Here is a 17,218-nt window from a genome sequence, read left to right on the forward strand (position 1 = left end):
CCGCCACCGCCGCCGCCGCCGCCGCCGCCGCAGGTAAGTGCCCGGGTCCGCGCCCCGTGGGGGGGCCTCGCTGCCTCCCGCGGCGGGTCGCGGGGAGCCTGACTCCGCAGCCCAGGCCCGCGCTCCGGGCGGCCTCGTGCTCCGCCCAGGTGGCCCTTGCCCGGGGGCCCCCGAGGGTGCGGGCGCGGGTGATCCCCGTCTGGCAGCCCCCCGGCCTCCCTGGCCCGCGGGGTGGGGGAGGGTGCGCGGTCCCGGAGGGGCGGGGGTGCAACCCCGAAACCCCGCGCGGGACGGGGCCGGGGGAGCCGGGGCAAGAAACAAAAGTCGGAGGCTACACCAGGGAGTCCACAGGTTTCCTCCGCCTTTGGAGAGAACCTCTTCCTTCAGCCCGGCACGGGCGGAGTGTGAGCGCTCTTGTGTGCGGGCGAGTGTGAATGCGTGTGCCCAGGTTCTGGCCGATCGTGGAGTGGTGGGGGGGGGGGGTAGGTTCTGCTGAAGGGGGCGGCCCAGCGCGCCTGCACCCCCCGAAGAGTCCACGGGACGCGCGGCTCTGCCCAGGTCCGGATAAAACCCGCCATCTCTGTGGCGGTCTCTGAGGGCCACCTTTCCTGGCAGGGGTTCGGAGACGGAGTGAGGACCGGGACGGGGCAAGGAGCGGAGCCTAGGAAGGCTGAGGCCAGAGGAAGATGGTGAGGGAGAGTTTGGGGACCTGTGGCCGGCTCCACCTGGCCCTGCACAGTTGGAGGCCAGGAAATTTTCTCCCCAAACAGATCCGCAGGAGTCAGAGAGGTAGGGAAACAGGCGCCTGTAGTGAAGTGTTCAGCAAGGCTCTCAAAGAATATGCTCTTTTTAGAGTTTGGAGGTCATCCAGCGATTGTAACAAAGTACCCAGACATTAAAGGGACAAGTGGACTAGCACGATTTTGGAAAACATTAACATTAAAATGCCTTTTGTGATTTGACTTTAATTACCTTTGCTTATGTCCCTGAAGAATAAAGGAATTAAGTTAAAAACATACAAACCTCACACCTGATTTGTCCGTAAAGGAGGTTTTGGGGTCAGCCAGACTTTCCCTCCCCCAAGCTTCCACATCTCAGGAAATAGCTCCCTAGTCAACTCAGTTGCTCAGTTGCAGGGAATTCGCCCCCAGCCTGTACCTCCATCCCTTGAATTCAGTGTTAGCAAGTTCTGTTGGGTTTACCTAGGTGTCTGGGCTCAACCCTTCCTTCCCACAGTCTCGACCCTAGCCCGAAGGTATCAGCATCTCTCTCCGGTATGATTGCAATCCTCCCCTCTCCAATTCTTTATTTGACAGCCAGAGTGATTTTCTTTTTTTTTTTTTAATAAGTGAATCAGAATGTGATTTACTCCCAGAATGTGATTTAATGTGAATCAGTCCTCTGCTTAGAACCCTGCCATGGCTTCTCTCCTTGTGATTGGAGTGAAATCTAGGACACCTCCTTCCCCTCAGTTGATCCGGCCTCTGCCATCATCAACCACCTGGCCATTGCCCAAGCCACCCCTGCCCCCCACCAGCCACCCTGGCCCAGCTCACTCTCCAGCATGTGGCCTCTGCAGTGCTGGCCCTGGAGTCTTCACATGGCCAGCATGTTAAGCTCAGCCTCTTTCTCAACAACCCTCTCTCGCTGTCCTTCTGGAGCCTCCCCTGGTGTTGTGTTCCTTCTTCATGTATTTCATTTCTCCTTTAATTACCTGGCAGTCTCTTCTGGAGCTCCAGGGACACAGACCAGTATTGCTCACTGCTGGGTCTTCACTCCTAGAACTAAGAGGTGCCCAGGACACATGGTATAGTGATCGAATGGTGAATGGACAGCCTTAACCCGTTTGTGGTTTCAGACTCCTGAAGGGCTTCTGTTCCCAAACCCCTTGGGTGCTCATCTGAGATGGAGACCACACATTTCTCTGGTCTGCAGCTCCATGATATTTTGAGGCTCACAAATCCATTAAACACATTTTGTAGCAAGCCAGTAACTAGTCAGGGAGACTAGCAGTGCCAAAAGGATGTCAAGGACCATGGGCCAACCGTCCCTACCAGGCTTCTCATTCAAAGAAATTACTGGATAATATGAGAATTACTCACATGCTTTATTTGCAAGCGTCTTCCCCGTACTGGCAATCCTTTCCAAGCCTCCTGAAAAGACAGGTGAGGAGGTGCAGGTCCTCCTATGTTTCTCTCTATTTATCCTGTGTCTGAAACTTTGTAACTGTCCCTTCCTGACCAGCTGTAAGTTTCGTGAATTACATGGCAGTTCACTCCATGGAAAGGGCCCAATGAAAACATCTGTACAATGAAGGTCAAGTTCCTTTTTTTCTTTTTTCGTTAAGTATTCAGGTTTATTCATTAATGCAGGTATAAAGAACTGGCAAATGAAAATTGGTGAGGTTTTAAAGATTATTAAAATAATTATTACAAAAAAAAATCCTCTTGAAACCCTCTTAAGAATGTATATACACCATGATGGCAAGATAGACCTGTAACTTACAACCATGATTTGTTGCATTGATCTAAACCCAAAAGGAGCAGGAAGAAGCAAAGATCCGTTTGAGGGCAAAAATTGAGCAAAAACTGAGTTACCTCATTTTAAAACTTCTACCTTAGAGTCTAAGCCAACATACAAATTGCAATTGAAAAACTACTCCAGTGGTAAAAAATCCTTCATTGGTAAAGTGATTTTTCAAAAGGAAACTGAAAATGAAAAGGGGAACAAAATGTGCTGGGCAAGGGTTGGCCTAAAATATTTTAACGATTTTTTTTTTTATCACTTAAAAGCATTCTATGGTAAGACACTTCTGTTTTCAGAAGGAACATCTACTAGCATTTGGATTTTGAGGTGTTGTTAGGTGTATGTGGTAGCTGATTTTAAGAGGTGTTTGAAAGCAGATAGGAACTGTGCCTCTTGGTTTCTGAATGTTACTGTAGGATTTGGAGCCTTTTTATTTATTTAGTTTTTTTAATGTTTATTTTTTTAGAGGGAGAGAGAGAGAGACAAAGCATGAGTGGGGGGAGAGGCAGAGAGGGATGGAGACACAGAATCTGAAGCAGGCTCCAGGGTCTGAGCTGTCAGCACAGAGCCTGATGCAGGGCTCGAACTCACGAACCGTGACCTGAGCCAAAGTCGTACGCTTAACCAAGTGAACCACCCAGGCGCCCCTGGAGCCTTTAATTTAAGACAGAGATTATTTTCGTCTTCAAGTTGATTTTCCTGTCTCAATTTGATTTTCCTGTCTCAATTTGATTTTCCTAATCAGCTTTTGCAATCTACAGTGCTTTGATGGTCTCCTAAATTTTGTCCAGATTGATCATTTCTCCTTGGAATTTTTAGGCTCCCAAACTTCAGACACAGGCTTTCCTATGTATGGCTTCCTCAGACCTTTCACTCTTTAGTTCAGAAAGGTGGGGGTGCATCATGGACGAGTCCTCTGGGGCAGGCTTTCCAAGCTCCCACTTCCCCTGCCTGTAGGAGTACAACCCACCTGGGCCAGGTGCCCGATTTCCAGACTCTAAGATGAGACAGCCCCAGTGCTCTGCCCTCCAGCCTTGATGTTCTGAGCTTGTTAATCAGAGAGCAGCAGGGAGACCCTGCTGGTCTCCCAGGCCTCCCGCTGGTATTGTAGGTAAGAACCACAACTCTGGCCCTGTTGTAGAAAGTGATTCCAGAAAATTTACCTTACTTGAAGTCACATAGCCACCCCAAGAGGTTCCCTGGGTGAGAGGCTGCATGTCTATTTTTAACAGATGGGAAAACTGAGACACACATAAGTTTTGGCTTGAGGTTACACTGCTGATCTGTGACGGAGACAGTCCAAGCCTTTGACATCCAAACTGTGCTTTTTTCCTTTCCATATTGTCTTGGGTATGATTTATATGACCTTGATTTTTTTTTTTTTACTACACTTTATCAGTCTCCATTTCAGAGGTATCTGTCTCAGAGAATAGTTGCTAATTACTTATGTAATGGTTCTAGAAGGTTCTGAGCAGGTTCTAGAAGGTGCCCTGAACAGTATGGGCACTGAGCAAGCTACCAAATAAGGCTGGAAGAGCACTGGGGCTGCCTCATCTAGAGCCTGGAAATCGGGCACCTGGCCCAGGGGGGCTGTACTCCTAAAGGCAGCGGAAGGGGGAGCTTGGCAAGTCTTGCCCCAGAGGACTTGTCATGATAGTATAGACTCTACACCAACACTAATAGAAACACACACATTTCATATACTAATCCCCTCCCCACTGTGCAATATATCCCATGCCAGGCCTGAGCTGGACCTGGGTCTTTCCCTCAAGGCAATGGATGTCACCTGTGTTGGGGGCACCCCCCACCCAAGTTCAGTGGGAGCCCAGCATGAGAGAACCACACTCTGCTTCAGCATTTACCATAGTTGTGCTAGTTTGGGGCCAGATAATTCTCTGTTGTGGGTGGTGCCCTGTGCATTATAGGAAGTTCAGTAATATCCCTGACCTCTACCCACTAGATGTCTGTAGCACCCAGGCCCTGAGTTGTGACGACCAAAAATGCCTACAGACATTGCCAGATGTATCAAGGCAGGCAAAATGTGGGGCTCCTTTCTGTTATCCCCCAGGGTGCACACTGACTTGTCTTCATAACCAGTACCAATGCCTTCTGGAACCCTCACTTCAGGACTGTTGCCTGGTTGCCTCTTTGGGATTACATGCTTGCCTCTGGGCTTCTGGAAGAGCTGGTCCTGGGCAGAGGGAAAACCTTATATTGTGACCAGTTTAAAGTGAGTCTGCCCCACCCCAGCTGGAGTGTGAGCCCCTGAAAACAGAAGCCTCATGTAGTCATATCGATGTCGCTGTGCAATTGACAGGGATTATGTGTTGACTAAACAATGGCTGAGCCCTTACCAGTAGGTGTCTGTCATTGTTGGGGTTTCTTAGGACTGTTTTTAAGTAGACATGATCAGCGGGGTGCAAGTTGGGGTGGGGGCAGCTCATCCTTTCACTGCCCCCACCTGACTGGGCATGGCTAGACAGACAGAATGTCAAGAATGTTGCAAGAAGAGAAATACCTGTGCGATGTATAAATAGTAAATGTATTGGGGCGCCTGGGTGGCTCAGTTGGTTAAGCGTCTGACTTTGGCTCAGGTCATGATTTCATGGTTCGTGAGTTCGAGCCCCGCATCAGGCTCTGTGCTGACTTCTCAGAGCCTGGAGCCTGCTTTGGATTCTGGGTCTCCTCCTCTCTCTGCCCCTCCCCCGCTCATGCTCTGTCTCTGTCTCTCTCTCAGAAATAAACATTTAAGAAAAAAACATTAAAAAAATAAAATAAATAGTAAATGTGTGCAAGGGTACAAGAAGGAACTTGACAATTAAGGAAAGCTTTCTGATTTTATAATGTTTTTCACCACCAGAACGAGACTGCTTTCTGCTCAGCCATGACGGCGTGTCTGTGCCTCAGTCCACCCTCCGGGCAGCGGTGGCGGCGGTGACCCTGGCCAAAACTGACTTGGAGAATAGCCACCGAGAGTTGATGGCTGGCATGTCTCGGCGACCGCCCAGCATGTACTGGTGTGTGGGTCCAGAGGGCTCAGCTGTGTGTCCAGAACGTGCCATGGAGACCCGTAATGGTAAGAGCAGGGCCAGTCTCACATGCTGGGCACAACCTGCAGTTCCTGTCCTGTGGGGAGTCTAGAACCAGGGGTGTTCGACCCGAGGGTTAAAGTGAAAGTCTCATTATAAAACTTATCGTGGGATTCTCACTTAAATTCTAAACATTAGGGGGCTGTGGGCCAAAATTTACTATGGAGTCAAGGATCCTAAGAATCAGGGCATTACTTCATGTTGGTTAAAGGTTTTTTTGATGGGGATTTGGTTTCATGATAAAAATGATGCATATTTATTAAAAAAGAGAGAAGTAGGAAAAAAAAAAAATATTGCCCAGAGTGCCACTGCCCTAAACACAAGCACTGCTACTGTCTTGAGATGTTCTCTTCTAGTCTGCTTCCTTCTGGGCTTCAGGGATTTTGTTTTAATTTTATAGTGTATAGTTTACTATCCTACTTTTTTCCTCCTAAGTTCACCAGTCACCTAGCTCGTATGATCTGGTGAAACATCTTATGTGGGAACACTGTGTAACATGATTGACCTAGTCCTCACTCTCCTATGGGGTGTGTGGGGATATATAGGTTGCTTCTAGTTGCTAAATCTTACCAAAAACATCCCCTCCTGTTTTTACACTTAGTCTTAAGACTGTTTCCATAAAGTAGATTTGTAGGGAGATTATTAGGTTTGAACACTTTTAAGCCTCTTTATACGTATGGCCAGATTTCCACTAGAGTTAGTTGAGTTAGTTACACCACTTTTGAAAAATTTTTAATGTTTTATTTACTTACTTATTTATTTATTTATTTTTAGAGAGAGAAAGAGAATGTGAGTGGCGAAAGGGCAGAGAGAGAGGGAGACAGAGAGTCCCAAGCTGGCATCACACTGTCAGAACAGAGCCTGACACAGGGCTCTATCCCACGAACCGTGAGATCCTGACCTGAGCTGAAATCAAGAGTTGGACACTCAACTGACTGAGCCACCCAGGCGTCCCTATGTGTTTTACCACTTTTACCACTATTAACAAAAGTTAAGAGGATGGCAGTGACACTGCTGAGGTTTTTTTTTTATTCTTTTTTTTTTAATTTTATTTTTTTTTCATTTCCTAATCAGTATTTTTTAAAATTTAAATCCAAGTTAGTGAATATATAGTATAATAATGGTTTCAGGAATAGAACCCTGAACACTTACATATAACACCCAGTGCTCATCCCAGCAAGTGTCCTTCTTAATGCCCATCACCCATTTAGCCCATCCCCCACCCAGTACCCCACCAGCAACTCTCAGTTTGTTCTGTGTATTTAAGAATCTCTTATGGTTGGTGCCCCTTCTGTTTTTATATTATTTTTGCTTTCCTTCCCTTTTGTTCATCTCTTTTGTATCTTAAATTCCACATATGAGTGAAGTCATATGATATTTGTCTTTCTCTGACTGACTTATTTCACTTAGCATAAGACACTCTAGTTCCATCCACGTTGTTGCAAATGGCAAGATTTCATTCTTTTTTATTGCTGAGTCATATTCCATTGTATGTATATACCACATCTTCTTTATCCATTCATCCATCGATGGACATTTGGGCTCTTTCCATACTTAGACTACTGTCAATAGTGCTGCTATGAACAATGGGGTGCATGTGCCCCTTAGAATCAGCATTCCTGTATCCCTTGGATAAATACCTAGTAGTGCAATTGCTGGGTCATAGGGTAATTCTACTTTTAATTTCTTGGGGGACCTCCATACTGTTTTCCAGAGTGGCTGCACCAGTTTGCAATCCCACCAGCAATGCAAAAGAGTTCCTTTTTCTCCACATCTTCGCCAACATCTGTTGTTGCCTGAGTTGTTAATTTTAGCCATTGTGACAGGTGTGAGGTGCTATCTCATTGTGGTTTTGATTTGTATTTCCCTGAAGATGGGTGATGTTGAGCATTTTTTCATGTGTCTGTTAGCCATCTGGATGTCTTTGGAAAAGTGTCTATTCATGTCTTTTGCCCATTTCTTCACTGGATTATTTGTTTTTTGGATGTTGAGTTTGGTAAGTTCTTTATAGATTTTGGATGCTAACCCTTTATCTGATAGGCAGAGATACTGTTGTTAACAATAAATATTTGTTAAGTCCCTAGTACATACCAGGCACTAGATTCAGTGTTTTAGGTTGTTGAATTCTCACAATGACCTATAAAATGGATATTTACCCCCATTTTATAGCTGAGGAACTTGAGAGTAAAGAGATGTGTAGATACGTGGTGAAGGTCAACAATTTATAAGTGGCAGAACTGCTGTTTGAACCGTGTCTTAACTCTAGAATTTCTCGCCCTTAAAATCTAGGCCATCGTGTAGGATATGAGAGGGCCCATATGTTGGGTTTGAGAGGGCCAGGGTGTTTGTACCCTTCATCAAGTTAGCGATCCAACAGTGCACCTGGCTCACCAGATATTGTCCAGTTACTCGAGTGTTTTTCTTCATTGAAAATGCCCAAAAGCTAACTAGGGTGATGTTCCTGGAAGATTTCTTTGTGCATAAATCAGATTATGAAATGGGAAAAGAATTTGTTTCTTGACATTGCCCAGCACTAAATGTTCCCAGAATGTTCGACTTGCATCCTTTGAAAAGTTATTTCTCTCTTAACGACGTATGTCTTTTTTTTTTTCTCTCTTTTTGGCTGCTTGTTAGAAAGGTGACCTGTGGCAGAACATGATACCCACTGTTTGGGTAGCACCTCTACTTTCCAGCTCCATTATTCTACCTATCTCTCCTCTTTGCAAGGGACATTGGGGTTTACTGGGTGGGTGACTGTGGCATCTGAAAAAACCCTAGAGGGGATCTGCCTAGTCCCCTTCCTGGTCAAGAGTTGATGACCTAAATGAGTGGCTCTCTACCCTCGCCCTCAGAAACACTGGGATGTCTAAACTACCATTGGCCAGGAAGCCCCTAGGCATAAGCATTTAAAAAAAGTGTTCCACCCCCTCTCCATGATTCTAATGTGCAGCTGGGACTGAGAATCAATTGGTCTAAATGGGTTGGGTCCGTAGAGCAGCACTTCCCAAATTGTAGTATATACTTGAGTCCCCGGGCGATCTTGGTGACCTGTGGATGCCCACTGGGTAGGTCTGGGGGCCCCCAGAGCCTGTGTTTCTAATAGGCTCCCAGGTCCTGCTGATGTTCTGGTCTACCCGCCAAGTGCAAGGCTGAGATGATACTTTCTGAGGTGTCCACAGATCCCCACTGATTCTTATGGATCCTGGGGACCTGGGCCAGTGGACTCTGAACAGACATGGATCCAGCCCTGCCTCCAGGCCTGAGATAAGACAGATAACCAGAAAATGTTCATGTGCACTGAGAGGCCAAGCACTGAAACTACCCAGCCCCCATTTTTTCTTCCCTTCGAGGTCTGTCTGGACTTTACCCTTCTCCCATAGAAGGGTTCCCCACTAGCTTAGAAGAAGCAGGCTCAGAAAAGTCTTTTCTGCTCCAGGGGCCTCTTTCCCCAGTGGAATCTCAGGATTTGCCACCACCCTGCTCTGAATGAACCATAGGACACACACAAGGGTACAGGAGCTTATGGGAGTCATGCAGCCCCCACTGGGGACTGCTCTAGGTGCTGGGGGTTGGAGGGAGGGGGCCCCCAGGGGAGGTGATGTCTTGTGAATCCCTGATGCTAAGGGAGGTGTTTACGTGAGGACAAAACACATAAACCACAGAGTTGAAGAAGATAAGAGGAAAGTGGCCTGAAATGCATGGGACAATTCTGTCCTATGGCTCAGCATTACGGCAATTATTTTCTCTGTTAAGGAATTATAATAGTAATTGAATTCTCCTAAGGACTCCATGAAGAAGTGCAAATTTATGCCCGCACTCCCAAAGTAGAAAGGTACCACAGGTGGTTGCAGAGGAGCTGAGGGTGGGAGTCCCGCCTTGGGACCCTCAGGGACGACTTTCAGCACTCCCTTCCTGCTGGCAATGGGCTGCTTACTTGGTGGCCAGACGTCAGGCCCCTTCTGGCCTCCTATAGCCACCATTGAACCCCCGTGAGAGCAGTGGAAGAATGAGGGCAGAGGAGGACACCCCCCCACTCCTTGCCTGTCCCCTCCACAGAACAGCATCACCATGGGGACCTCCACAGGATCCCACAGGCACTGGGAATGTTAAATCTATTACCTGTGGCTCTGATGTTAAATCTATTACCAGAGGCCCTGCTAATTGCATGTTCGCTAGAGTGACGAGGACTTCTGTGACTGTCTTGTTTGAACCCCACAGGTTGCTTCTGACGGTGTTTTCTTTTTTTTTTTTAAGTTTACATATTTATTTATTTTGAGATAGAGAGTGCGCACACAAGCAGGCGAGAGGCAGAGAGAGGGAGAGAGAGAATCTTAAGCAGGCTCCACACTGTCAGCGCAGAGCCTGACGCGGGGCTCGATCTCACAGACTGTGAGATTATGACCTGAGCCAAGATCAAGAGTTGGACGCTTAACCAACCAACTTAAGCCACCCACGTGCCCCATGACTGTGTTCCTTTTCTTTTCACTGAGAGGGAAGCAGTGGGCAGACACACAATGGGATTCACACAATGTAAGGTCGGGGTTGGGGGAAGGGTGGGGGGCTTAAGGGCCTGCCTGTGGGGTTAATCGGGACTGCATTCAATTCGTAGTGCTGGGTGACCTCCACTGAGTGGCTCAACTTCTCCGAACCCTGATTCAGGCAGACACAGGATCTCAGTGGGATGCACTAATGACAGTTTATTTCTGGCCTCCACACCGGCAGGTGGCTGGGGGGGGGCTCTATTGCACAGAGCTGTCTGAAGCTCTGCTTCACGTGACTCCTGTTCTTCTGAGACCAGGGGACGCTCTTCCCCTACCAATGGCAGAGATGTAAGTGGAGAAAGCAGAAGCATGCCAGGTCTCTTAAGGCCTTGGCTCAGAATGGCACGCCGTTGCCCTTGGCCAAAGCAAGTCACAGGGGAGAGCCCAAATCAAGAGCTCCATCTGTGAGGAGGCCGTGGCCAGGCTGTGGATACAGACAGACATGAAAAATTGGTGTCCGCCGTTCCATCTGCGATGATGGGAGTTGGCGGGCTTCAGTCCTTTGGAAAATCAAATGTACCTTATGTATATATTCTTATTTATTTATTTATTTAAGCAGCCAGCAGAGTGCCTTCCTCCCCTGAATTCCTACCTGGAGCCTATGTAACAGCTAACAGTGGAGTTGCTTTGATGGGCAGTAGTGAGGGGTGGGCTTGGTGAATCCCACCTGTGGGTCTTCACCTTGACCCCAGAGCTCTGCAGGCCCAGTTTAAAAATATCGCGTGTTGGATTTTATTTTCACAAAATGCAAATACACACACCAAGACCACAGCCTGAGGGCAGGTGACACTCAAAGGGTAGCACAGTCACATGGACATTACAGCCACTGCTCTGTGCTCACCTGCAGGGTTTATGTTTTCTGCACTGAACTTGTGTTCCTTTTTCTGTTTGCTTCTTGTTTGTTTGTTTTTTGTATTATGTTTGCAACCAGAAGAATAACACTGCAATTTATTTTTAAAAGTGTTGACTTTTTAAATACCAGTGTGTTGTGATTAGGATCTAACTGGCACACCTCAGCGCTCACTTTCAAGGTCAAATCCACGTCAGCTGGCCTCTTTCCTCCTAATTTCTTTCTGGAACAAATGGAATATTTGACTCCATGAGCCTGAAGCTGTACCCGCCATCTGGGTTGTTCCCCCAGCAAATGGGCTGGCTGTGTCCTGCCCACCTTCTCCCAGACCTTCTGGGATCACAGGGAGCCCTGCTTCCCCACCCCCACTCCAATCCACCTAAGGAAAATTGCCAGGAAGCAGACCAATGAGACTCTGATTATAGTCAATGTAGGAGCAGCTTGCTTTCACTCCAGAAGCTCTCTCTTTTACAAATGCTTGGAAGAGGGGTGCCTGGGTAGCTCAATCACTTAAGCATCCGATTCTTGATTTCAGCTCAGGTCATGATCTCACGGCTCGTGAGTTTGAGCCCGGCATCAGGTTCCGTGCTGATGGTACAGAGCCTGCTTGGGATTCTCTCTCTCTCTCTCTCTCTCTCTCTCTCTCTCTCTCTCTCTCTCCCCCCCGCCCTCTCTCCCCCTCTCTCCCTCTCTCTCTGCCCCTCCCCTGCTCGTACGCTCTCTCCCTCTCTCTCTCTCTCTCCAAAATAAACTTTAAAAAAATGGTTGGAGAATAACATACTTTGGAAATGATAAAGTTATTATGATGCCTCCAAACATAGTTTAGAAAAAGATCCAAACATTAACAAAAATCAGGAAAGAACTCACGTTTTACTTTCGAGTTTGGGGTGCTGAGACATTTTGTGTGTGTTTACAGATGTGTACGAGGTGTGTTTTTCATGCCCTTACCTGTATGGGTTGTATACCTCATCTTGTGCCTGTTTAGAATGGCTAGCCCTTCCAAAGCCCAGGAAGGTGCAAGTACTTCACCAGTTGCCCAGTGGTCCCAGGGGGTTCTGCCTGTGCCTGTCCTGTGTTTGCTCAGCACAGCTGTGTCCCAGGAAGGCTTGTTGCAACCTTATTAGCTCTGTCAGCAGTCAGCTTGCCTGAGGTTCAAGAGGAGCATTTAGAAAGTGTGGAGGAGTGTAGAGTGTGTATGGATAGATCGAGGGTCAGTGAGATACTGGGCTGGGGCTGTGGGGCCATCTATGTGAACAAACACATCATTATGCATTCTTCCGAGTCTGACACCAGTCAGAGTGGAAAAACCTGTCCTGCCAGCTGAGGTGAGGCTCCCTGGAAAGTTGAGAGGTGAACAAACTTCTAGATAATTCAAGCCAAGAACTCTTGGTGAGCCTCTTCTGGATCGTGGAGGGTGAGGGGGGCTTGGGCAGACGTCACTGGCGGTGGCTCACATACCCCACAGCTCTGTGAGCAGTCCTGACTTCAGCTGCCTGCCTCTCAGAGCACTGTCCTCCACTGAACGAGCATGGACCAAAGGAAGAGAAGGAACATTCCAGAAGCTCTTCAAATCCCAGGTTTTTACATAGCCGCTTTTAGCGTCCTTCTCTTTTTCTTTTGCCTTTTTCAAATCTGTATTAAAAATAGCTTCCTAAGAGCCAAGGGGTTTGCTCGAGTAGGGGCTCTCTTCTTGCCTTCCAGAAATAGAACAAGGAAACAGGCTGAAATAGGAAGTGCCACTCCGGTGGTAGTGTGCTTTCTTGGCGGGCCGCTGGAAGAGATCCTACAGGGGACAGGTCCACACTGACGTGTGCCTTCCGGAGTGGAACTGCCAGCCCATGTGCCTGGAGGCGGTGTCCTGCTGGCGTCTGCCAGGCTGTGTGCATACCATGGGAGCCAGGAGGGCGGACAGGGCTTTGCTTGGAAGGAGACCGAGGTCCAGGGGGATGTCCCAACCTCAGCCTGGCCTCAGGGGCAGCACTGGGCCTTCCAGGGACCACAGCCAGCATCCAGTAAGGAATCCCTTACTCAGTGAGGTGAAAGGAAGGGAGGCCAACCCGTGGCCCTGGGGGTGGGAGAAACGGCTGTGGGCATCCGTCCACATGGGTAGCAGTTGACACAGCCGTGCTTCATGCCCACAAAGCCCTGCCCCACTGCAGAAAGCTCTGGATTTGATGGGGGTTTTAACATTAACCTCCGTCTGTGGCTTACATCTTCTGATTATTTGTCCAGAATGCACTTGCTTACCTCTAGCAATGGGAAACTGACTACTGCTCAAATAATGCCAGCCATTCTATGGGCAACTCTGTTCGGAAGTTTATGTGGTGGGACCAGTCCTGCCTTCCTTGCATCCAGCTCCACCCACCTTAGCTGATAAGAATCCCTTAACCCCTTTCTTGAAATAATGAAAAGCAGATGTCTTGTCCTCACTCCCTGCGGATTCCTTTTTTAGGCTGAGTAAACCATCCCGCAGCCTTCAAGAGCAAGAAGGCTTCCACTTGGTTATCACTGGGATTTTGCTCCTTGGTCTGTGCACCAACATTAGGCCTTGGCCACCTGGGCCCAAGGAAAGAACTGCCTCCCACCCACTCCCTGCATCTTGTCAATGCGGCTCTTGGGAGCACCCATTCTAGGTGGCAAGAGCCTGAAGGTCACCCAGGACCTCGGCCCCTACCCACTGCCCATCTTCCCCTACCCGACATTGGTCTTTACTCGGTTCCCTTTATGAGAGATGGGCAGGGCGGTCCCACCTGAAAGCCTTTGTGCTCACTGGGGACCAGCCAAGACCCACCTGACATGCATTCAGTGGCCAAGAGAGGGTTTTTTTTTTTTCCCCAGCCCTGCACCTGGGCCCCTATGGAGCCATCAGTGGCCTGTGAGCAGGAAAGTATCTGTGTAGACATTGCCAGGTCCCAGTACAGAGGAACAAGGATTTTCTTCCACCTGTCTGGTTTCCTGGTCCACATGAGTCAGACCTTGAAGCAGCCATAATTAGGGATTTTTATGAAATTCTTTAATTCTCTGGGAATAGACCCCTCTGTCTGCAATAAGATATAAGTCCAAACTTTAGTGTATGGATTTCACACACATTTTCAGGAACCCTGATAAATGAAAATAGGGGGCTTCCAATATTCTTTGGAAGTCCTTTACCATCCTGGCCTCCCTTGTGTTTAGTTTGTCCAGATTCCACTTAAACATCTTGTTGTATATTGGCATTTATCATGAAGACAGAAGAAAAAAAAGAAAAAAAAAAAAAAAGCAGTAACACGCATCTCAAGCATCCTGAGCCCATAACCCTGATGTTATAGAAGAAATCATACATTAGCAGGGACGCCTGGGTGGCTCAGTCAGTTAAGCATTTGACTCTTGATTTCAGCTCAGGTCATGATCTCATGGTTTGTGAGCTCAAGCCCCATGTCGGGCTCCGGGCTGACAGCACGGAGCCTGCTGGGGATTCTCGGTCTCCCTCCTTCTCTTTGCCCCTCCCCCACTCGCTTTCTCTGTTCTCTCTCAAAATAAATAAATACTTAAAAAAAGAATTTATGTAAAAAAAATCATACACTTGTTAGAAATTATATTTTCAACTGTAAATAACTTCTTAGGATTATACTTAATTTTGCTCATTCTTACTGGGGTTGTGCTTAGCAGTCTTTATCCCATCTACCGCCATCCAACATCCAGTGGCCAGGAAACGTCCCTAGGTGTTGATTGAAAATCGTCCACCTGGTGGTTTCAAGAGAACCAAGAACAAAAATAACTTAATTTTGCCATCTTGAATTTATCAGAGACTTAGAGATATTTATTTTTTTATTTTATTTTTTTTTAGAGATATTTAAAAGTATTGAAAAATTGTAGTGCATTATTTTGGATACAGAACCATGTGATAGGGTGCCAGGGTGGCTCAGTCAGTTAAGTGTCCAACTCTTGATTTCACCTCAGGTCTTGATCTCACAGTGTGTGAGTTTGAGCCCCACGTCAAGTTCTGCACAAGAGGGATTCTCTCTCTTTCCCTCTTTCTCTGCCTCTTCCCTGCTCACTCTCTCTCTCTCACAAAATGAATAAATTAAAAAAAAAACAAGAACCAATGTGATGATGTAAATTTGAGATTGGAATTTGAAAACAAAAGGACAAGAATTGACACTGGAAAGTTCCTTTTAGTAGCTTATTTTGGACTTGAGATGAGCGCTTAAACACTGGCAGGTGACCTCAGGTGGCTTCCTGCGGAGGAAGGCCAGGACAGGGCCCTCAGGCAATTCCACCTCAGCCTGGCGGTCAAGATCGAAAGTCTCCGGTGGGCAGTTGCCCATGTCTTGCTGCAGACATCACCAGCACCTCTGGGTTCAAAAGCAAAAAGCAAGCAGAGAGCCCTTGCCCCACAGTGGGCAGGAAGCACCCCAAAGTTAAGAAAAAGGGTTTTGTGTATAATTACACACATTTCTCATAGAACATTCATACAATACAGATAAAGCCACTGTACTTTTTGGTTCCTTTTCCATCTTTTCCAAGTGATCACTGTTAACTGAGTGTGTTTCCTTCCCAGCCTCCCCCACACTTGTGCACATGCACGTGCGCACGCGCGCACACACACACTCCATTCTTTTGTATGTGTTTCTGGTTTTACATGCATGATATTCAATTGTACATGTGTTGTGCAACGTTTTTTCCTTGAGTTGTCTTGGAGTCTTTTTCATGTGCTCGTGCATAGCATGACTAGAATAAAATCGATGTAATCAGTCTTCCATTAAAGTGTCCTTAGATTATTTCTACATTTTGCTTGTTATTGTAAGAGTTATTACTGCCTGTGACCCAGCAGAATTGCAAGATCAAAGAATAAGCACATTAAAAATTATCGAAGTAATACACACCCCTGAGTAAAGAAGCGAGTGACACAGAACAGACATTAAGGCAAAGCGCCAGTGTCAACTCCCAGAAGGGTGTCTATTTCCTGTTTCTAATTCCAGTTCCTTAGGTCATTACCATTTCTCTACATTGGGAATATATGCCTGCACATCTGCTCCATCGGCTGAGCCAGTGTCCGTGGCCTGCCTGCCGTGATAAATGATTTCCTTCACTTCTGTGCCACGTCTCCCAGCTGCTTCACCCATACTGATTCTATCAGTGTTGGCGCACCTTTGGGTTGCATTTGTGGTGTTCAGTGATATGTTCCCATTACTGCGATTTGGCCCAGGGACTCAGTGTCATCCTTGCCCCGTGGGGCCCAAGGGGTGAACACCTGTTCTCTTCTTTTTACTTCCACCCCCCATTTCTGACTCCTACTCAGAAGTCTTTGGCCCCTTGCTTATATGAAGCACATCATCCAGAAGACTCCTAGCACAGGCTTATGCAGGCGCACACAAGAGACTGGGCATTCCTGGAAGCAGGTTCACTTTGCCCTCCCTGGGTCCCAGCTGGAAATTGTCTGCCTTCAGAACTTGGAAGAGCCCTCTCTATCGTCCTCTAATGCAGTTTGATTCTCCTTGCTTTGTGGATGACTTTTGTTTTCTTCCCCCCTCCTCTGTGGCAGCTTTTAGAATCTTCCGAATGCTTGGTCTTCCGAAATCTCATCACCACAAGATGTGGGTGAGGGTCTTTTTTTCATTCATGCTGCTTGGCACTGCGTAGGCCAGCTGTTTAGGGCTGGAAAATTTATTGTATTCTCTTTGATAATATCTTCCTCCTCTGCTTTTTGTCTTTGAGGTTTGGTTTTGTTTGTTCTTCTGGAACTCCTTTTAGTTACAATAGATGTTGCTTATCTTTTTTCTCACATTTTCTGATTTTTCTTCTTCTTCTGAAAATTGTAGACATGTTTTTTAAAATTTTTTAATGTTTATTTATTTTTAAGAGAGAGAGAGAGTGTGTGAGCAGGGGAAGGGCAAAGAGAGAAGGAGACACAAAATGCAAAGCAGGCTCCAGGCTCTGAGCTGTCAGCACAGAGCCCAATGTGGGGCTTGAACTCATGGACCTGAGCCGAAGTCAGACACTCAACCAGCTGAGCCACCCAGATGCCCCAGAAAATTTTAGAGATGTTCTTGACTTCATCTTCCATCTCCTGTACTGAAAGCTTCATTTTGGCATCCATTTGTGATTTCCGAAAACCTCTTTCCTATTCTTGGCGGTTTCTTTCATAGCATTCTGTTCCTTTTGTGTGAGGTGTCTTCTTGAATTCTCCTGAGGATCGTAACTGTCATTTATTTTATTTTATTTCAATGTCA

At 47.1% G+C, this 17,218-nt stretch overlaps 1 protein-coding gene across 4 annotated transcripts in view; it reads left to right on the top strand.

Moving 5' to 3' along the window:
- Window positions 1-17,218, top strand: part of LRRK1 (leucine rich repeat kinase 1) — a 148,997-nt gene continuing 131,779 nt past the window's right edge. For all 4 annotated transcript variants that reach the window (XR_006218453.1, XM_042988215.1, XM_042988214.1 and 1 more), the window contains exons 1-2: window positions 1-33; window positions 5,387-5,602. Coding sequence is in view for 3 of the 4 variants with exons in the window: in XM_042988215.1 (XP_042844149.1) it covers window positions 5,506-5,602 (97 nt within the window). In the remaining variant the exon portion in view is untranslated. The remainder of the gene's footprint in view (window positions 34-5,386; window positions 5,603-17,218) is intronic.

The sequence above is a fragment of the Panthera tigris genome, chromosome B3 (genome assembly GCF_018350195.1).
Source record: "Panthera tigris isolate Pti1 chromosome B3, P.tigris_Pti1_mat1.1, whole genome shotgun sequence".
Lineage (NCBI taxonomy): Eukaryota > Metazoa > Chordata > Mammalia > Carnivora > Felidae > Panthera > Panthera tigris.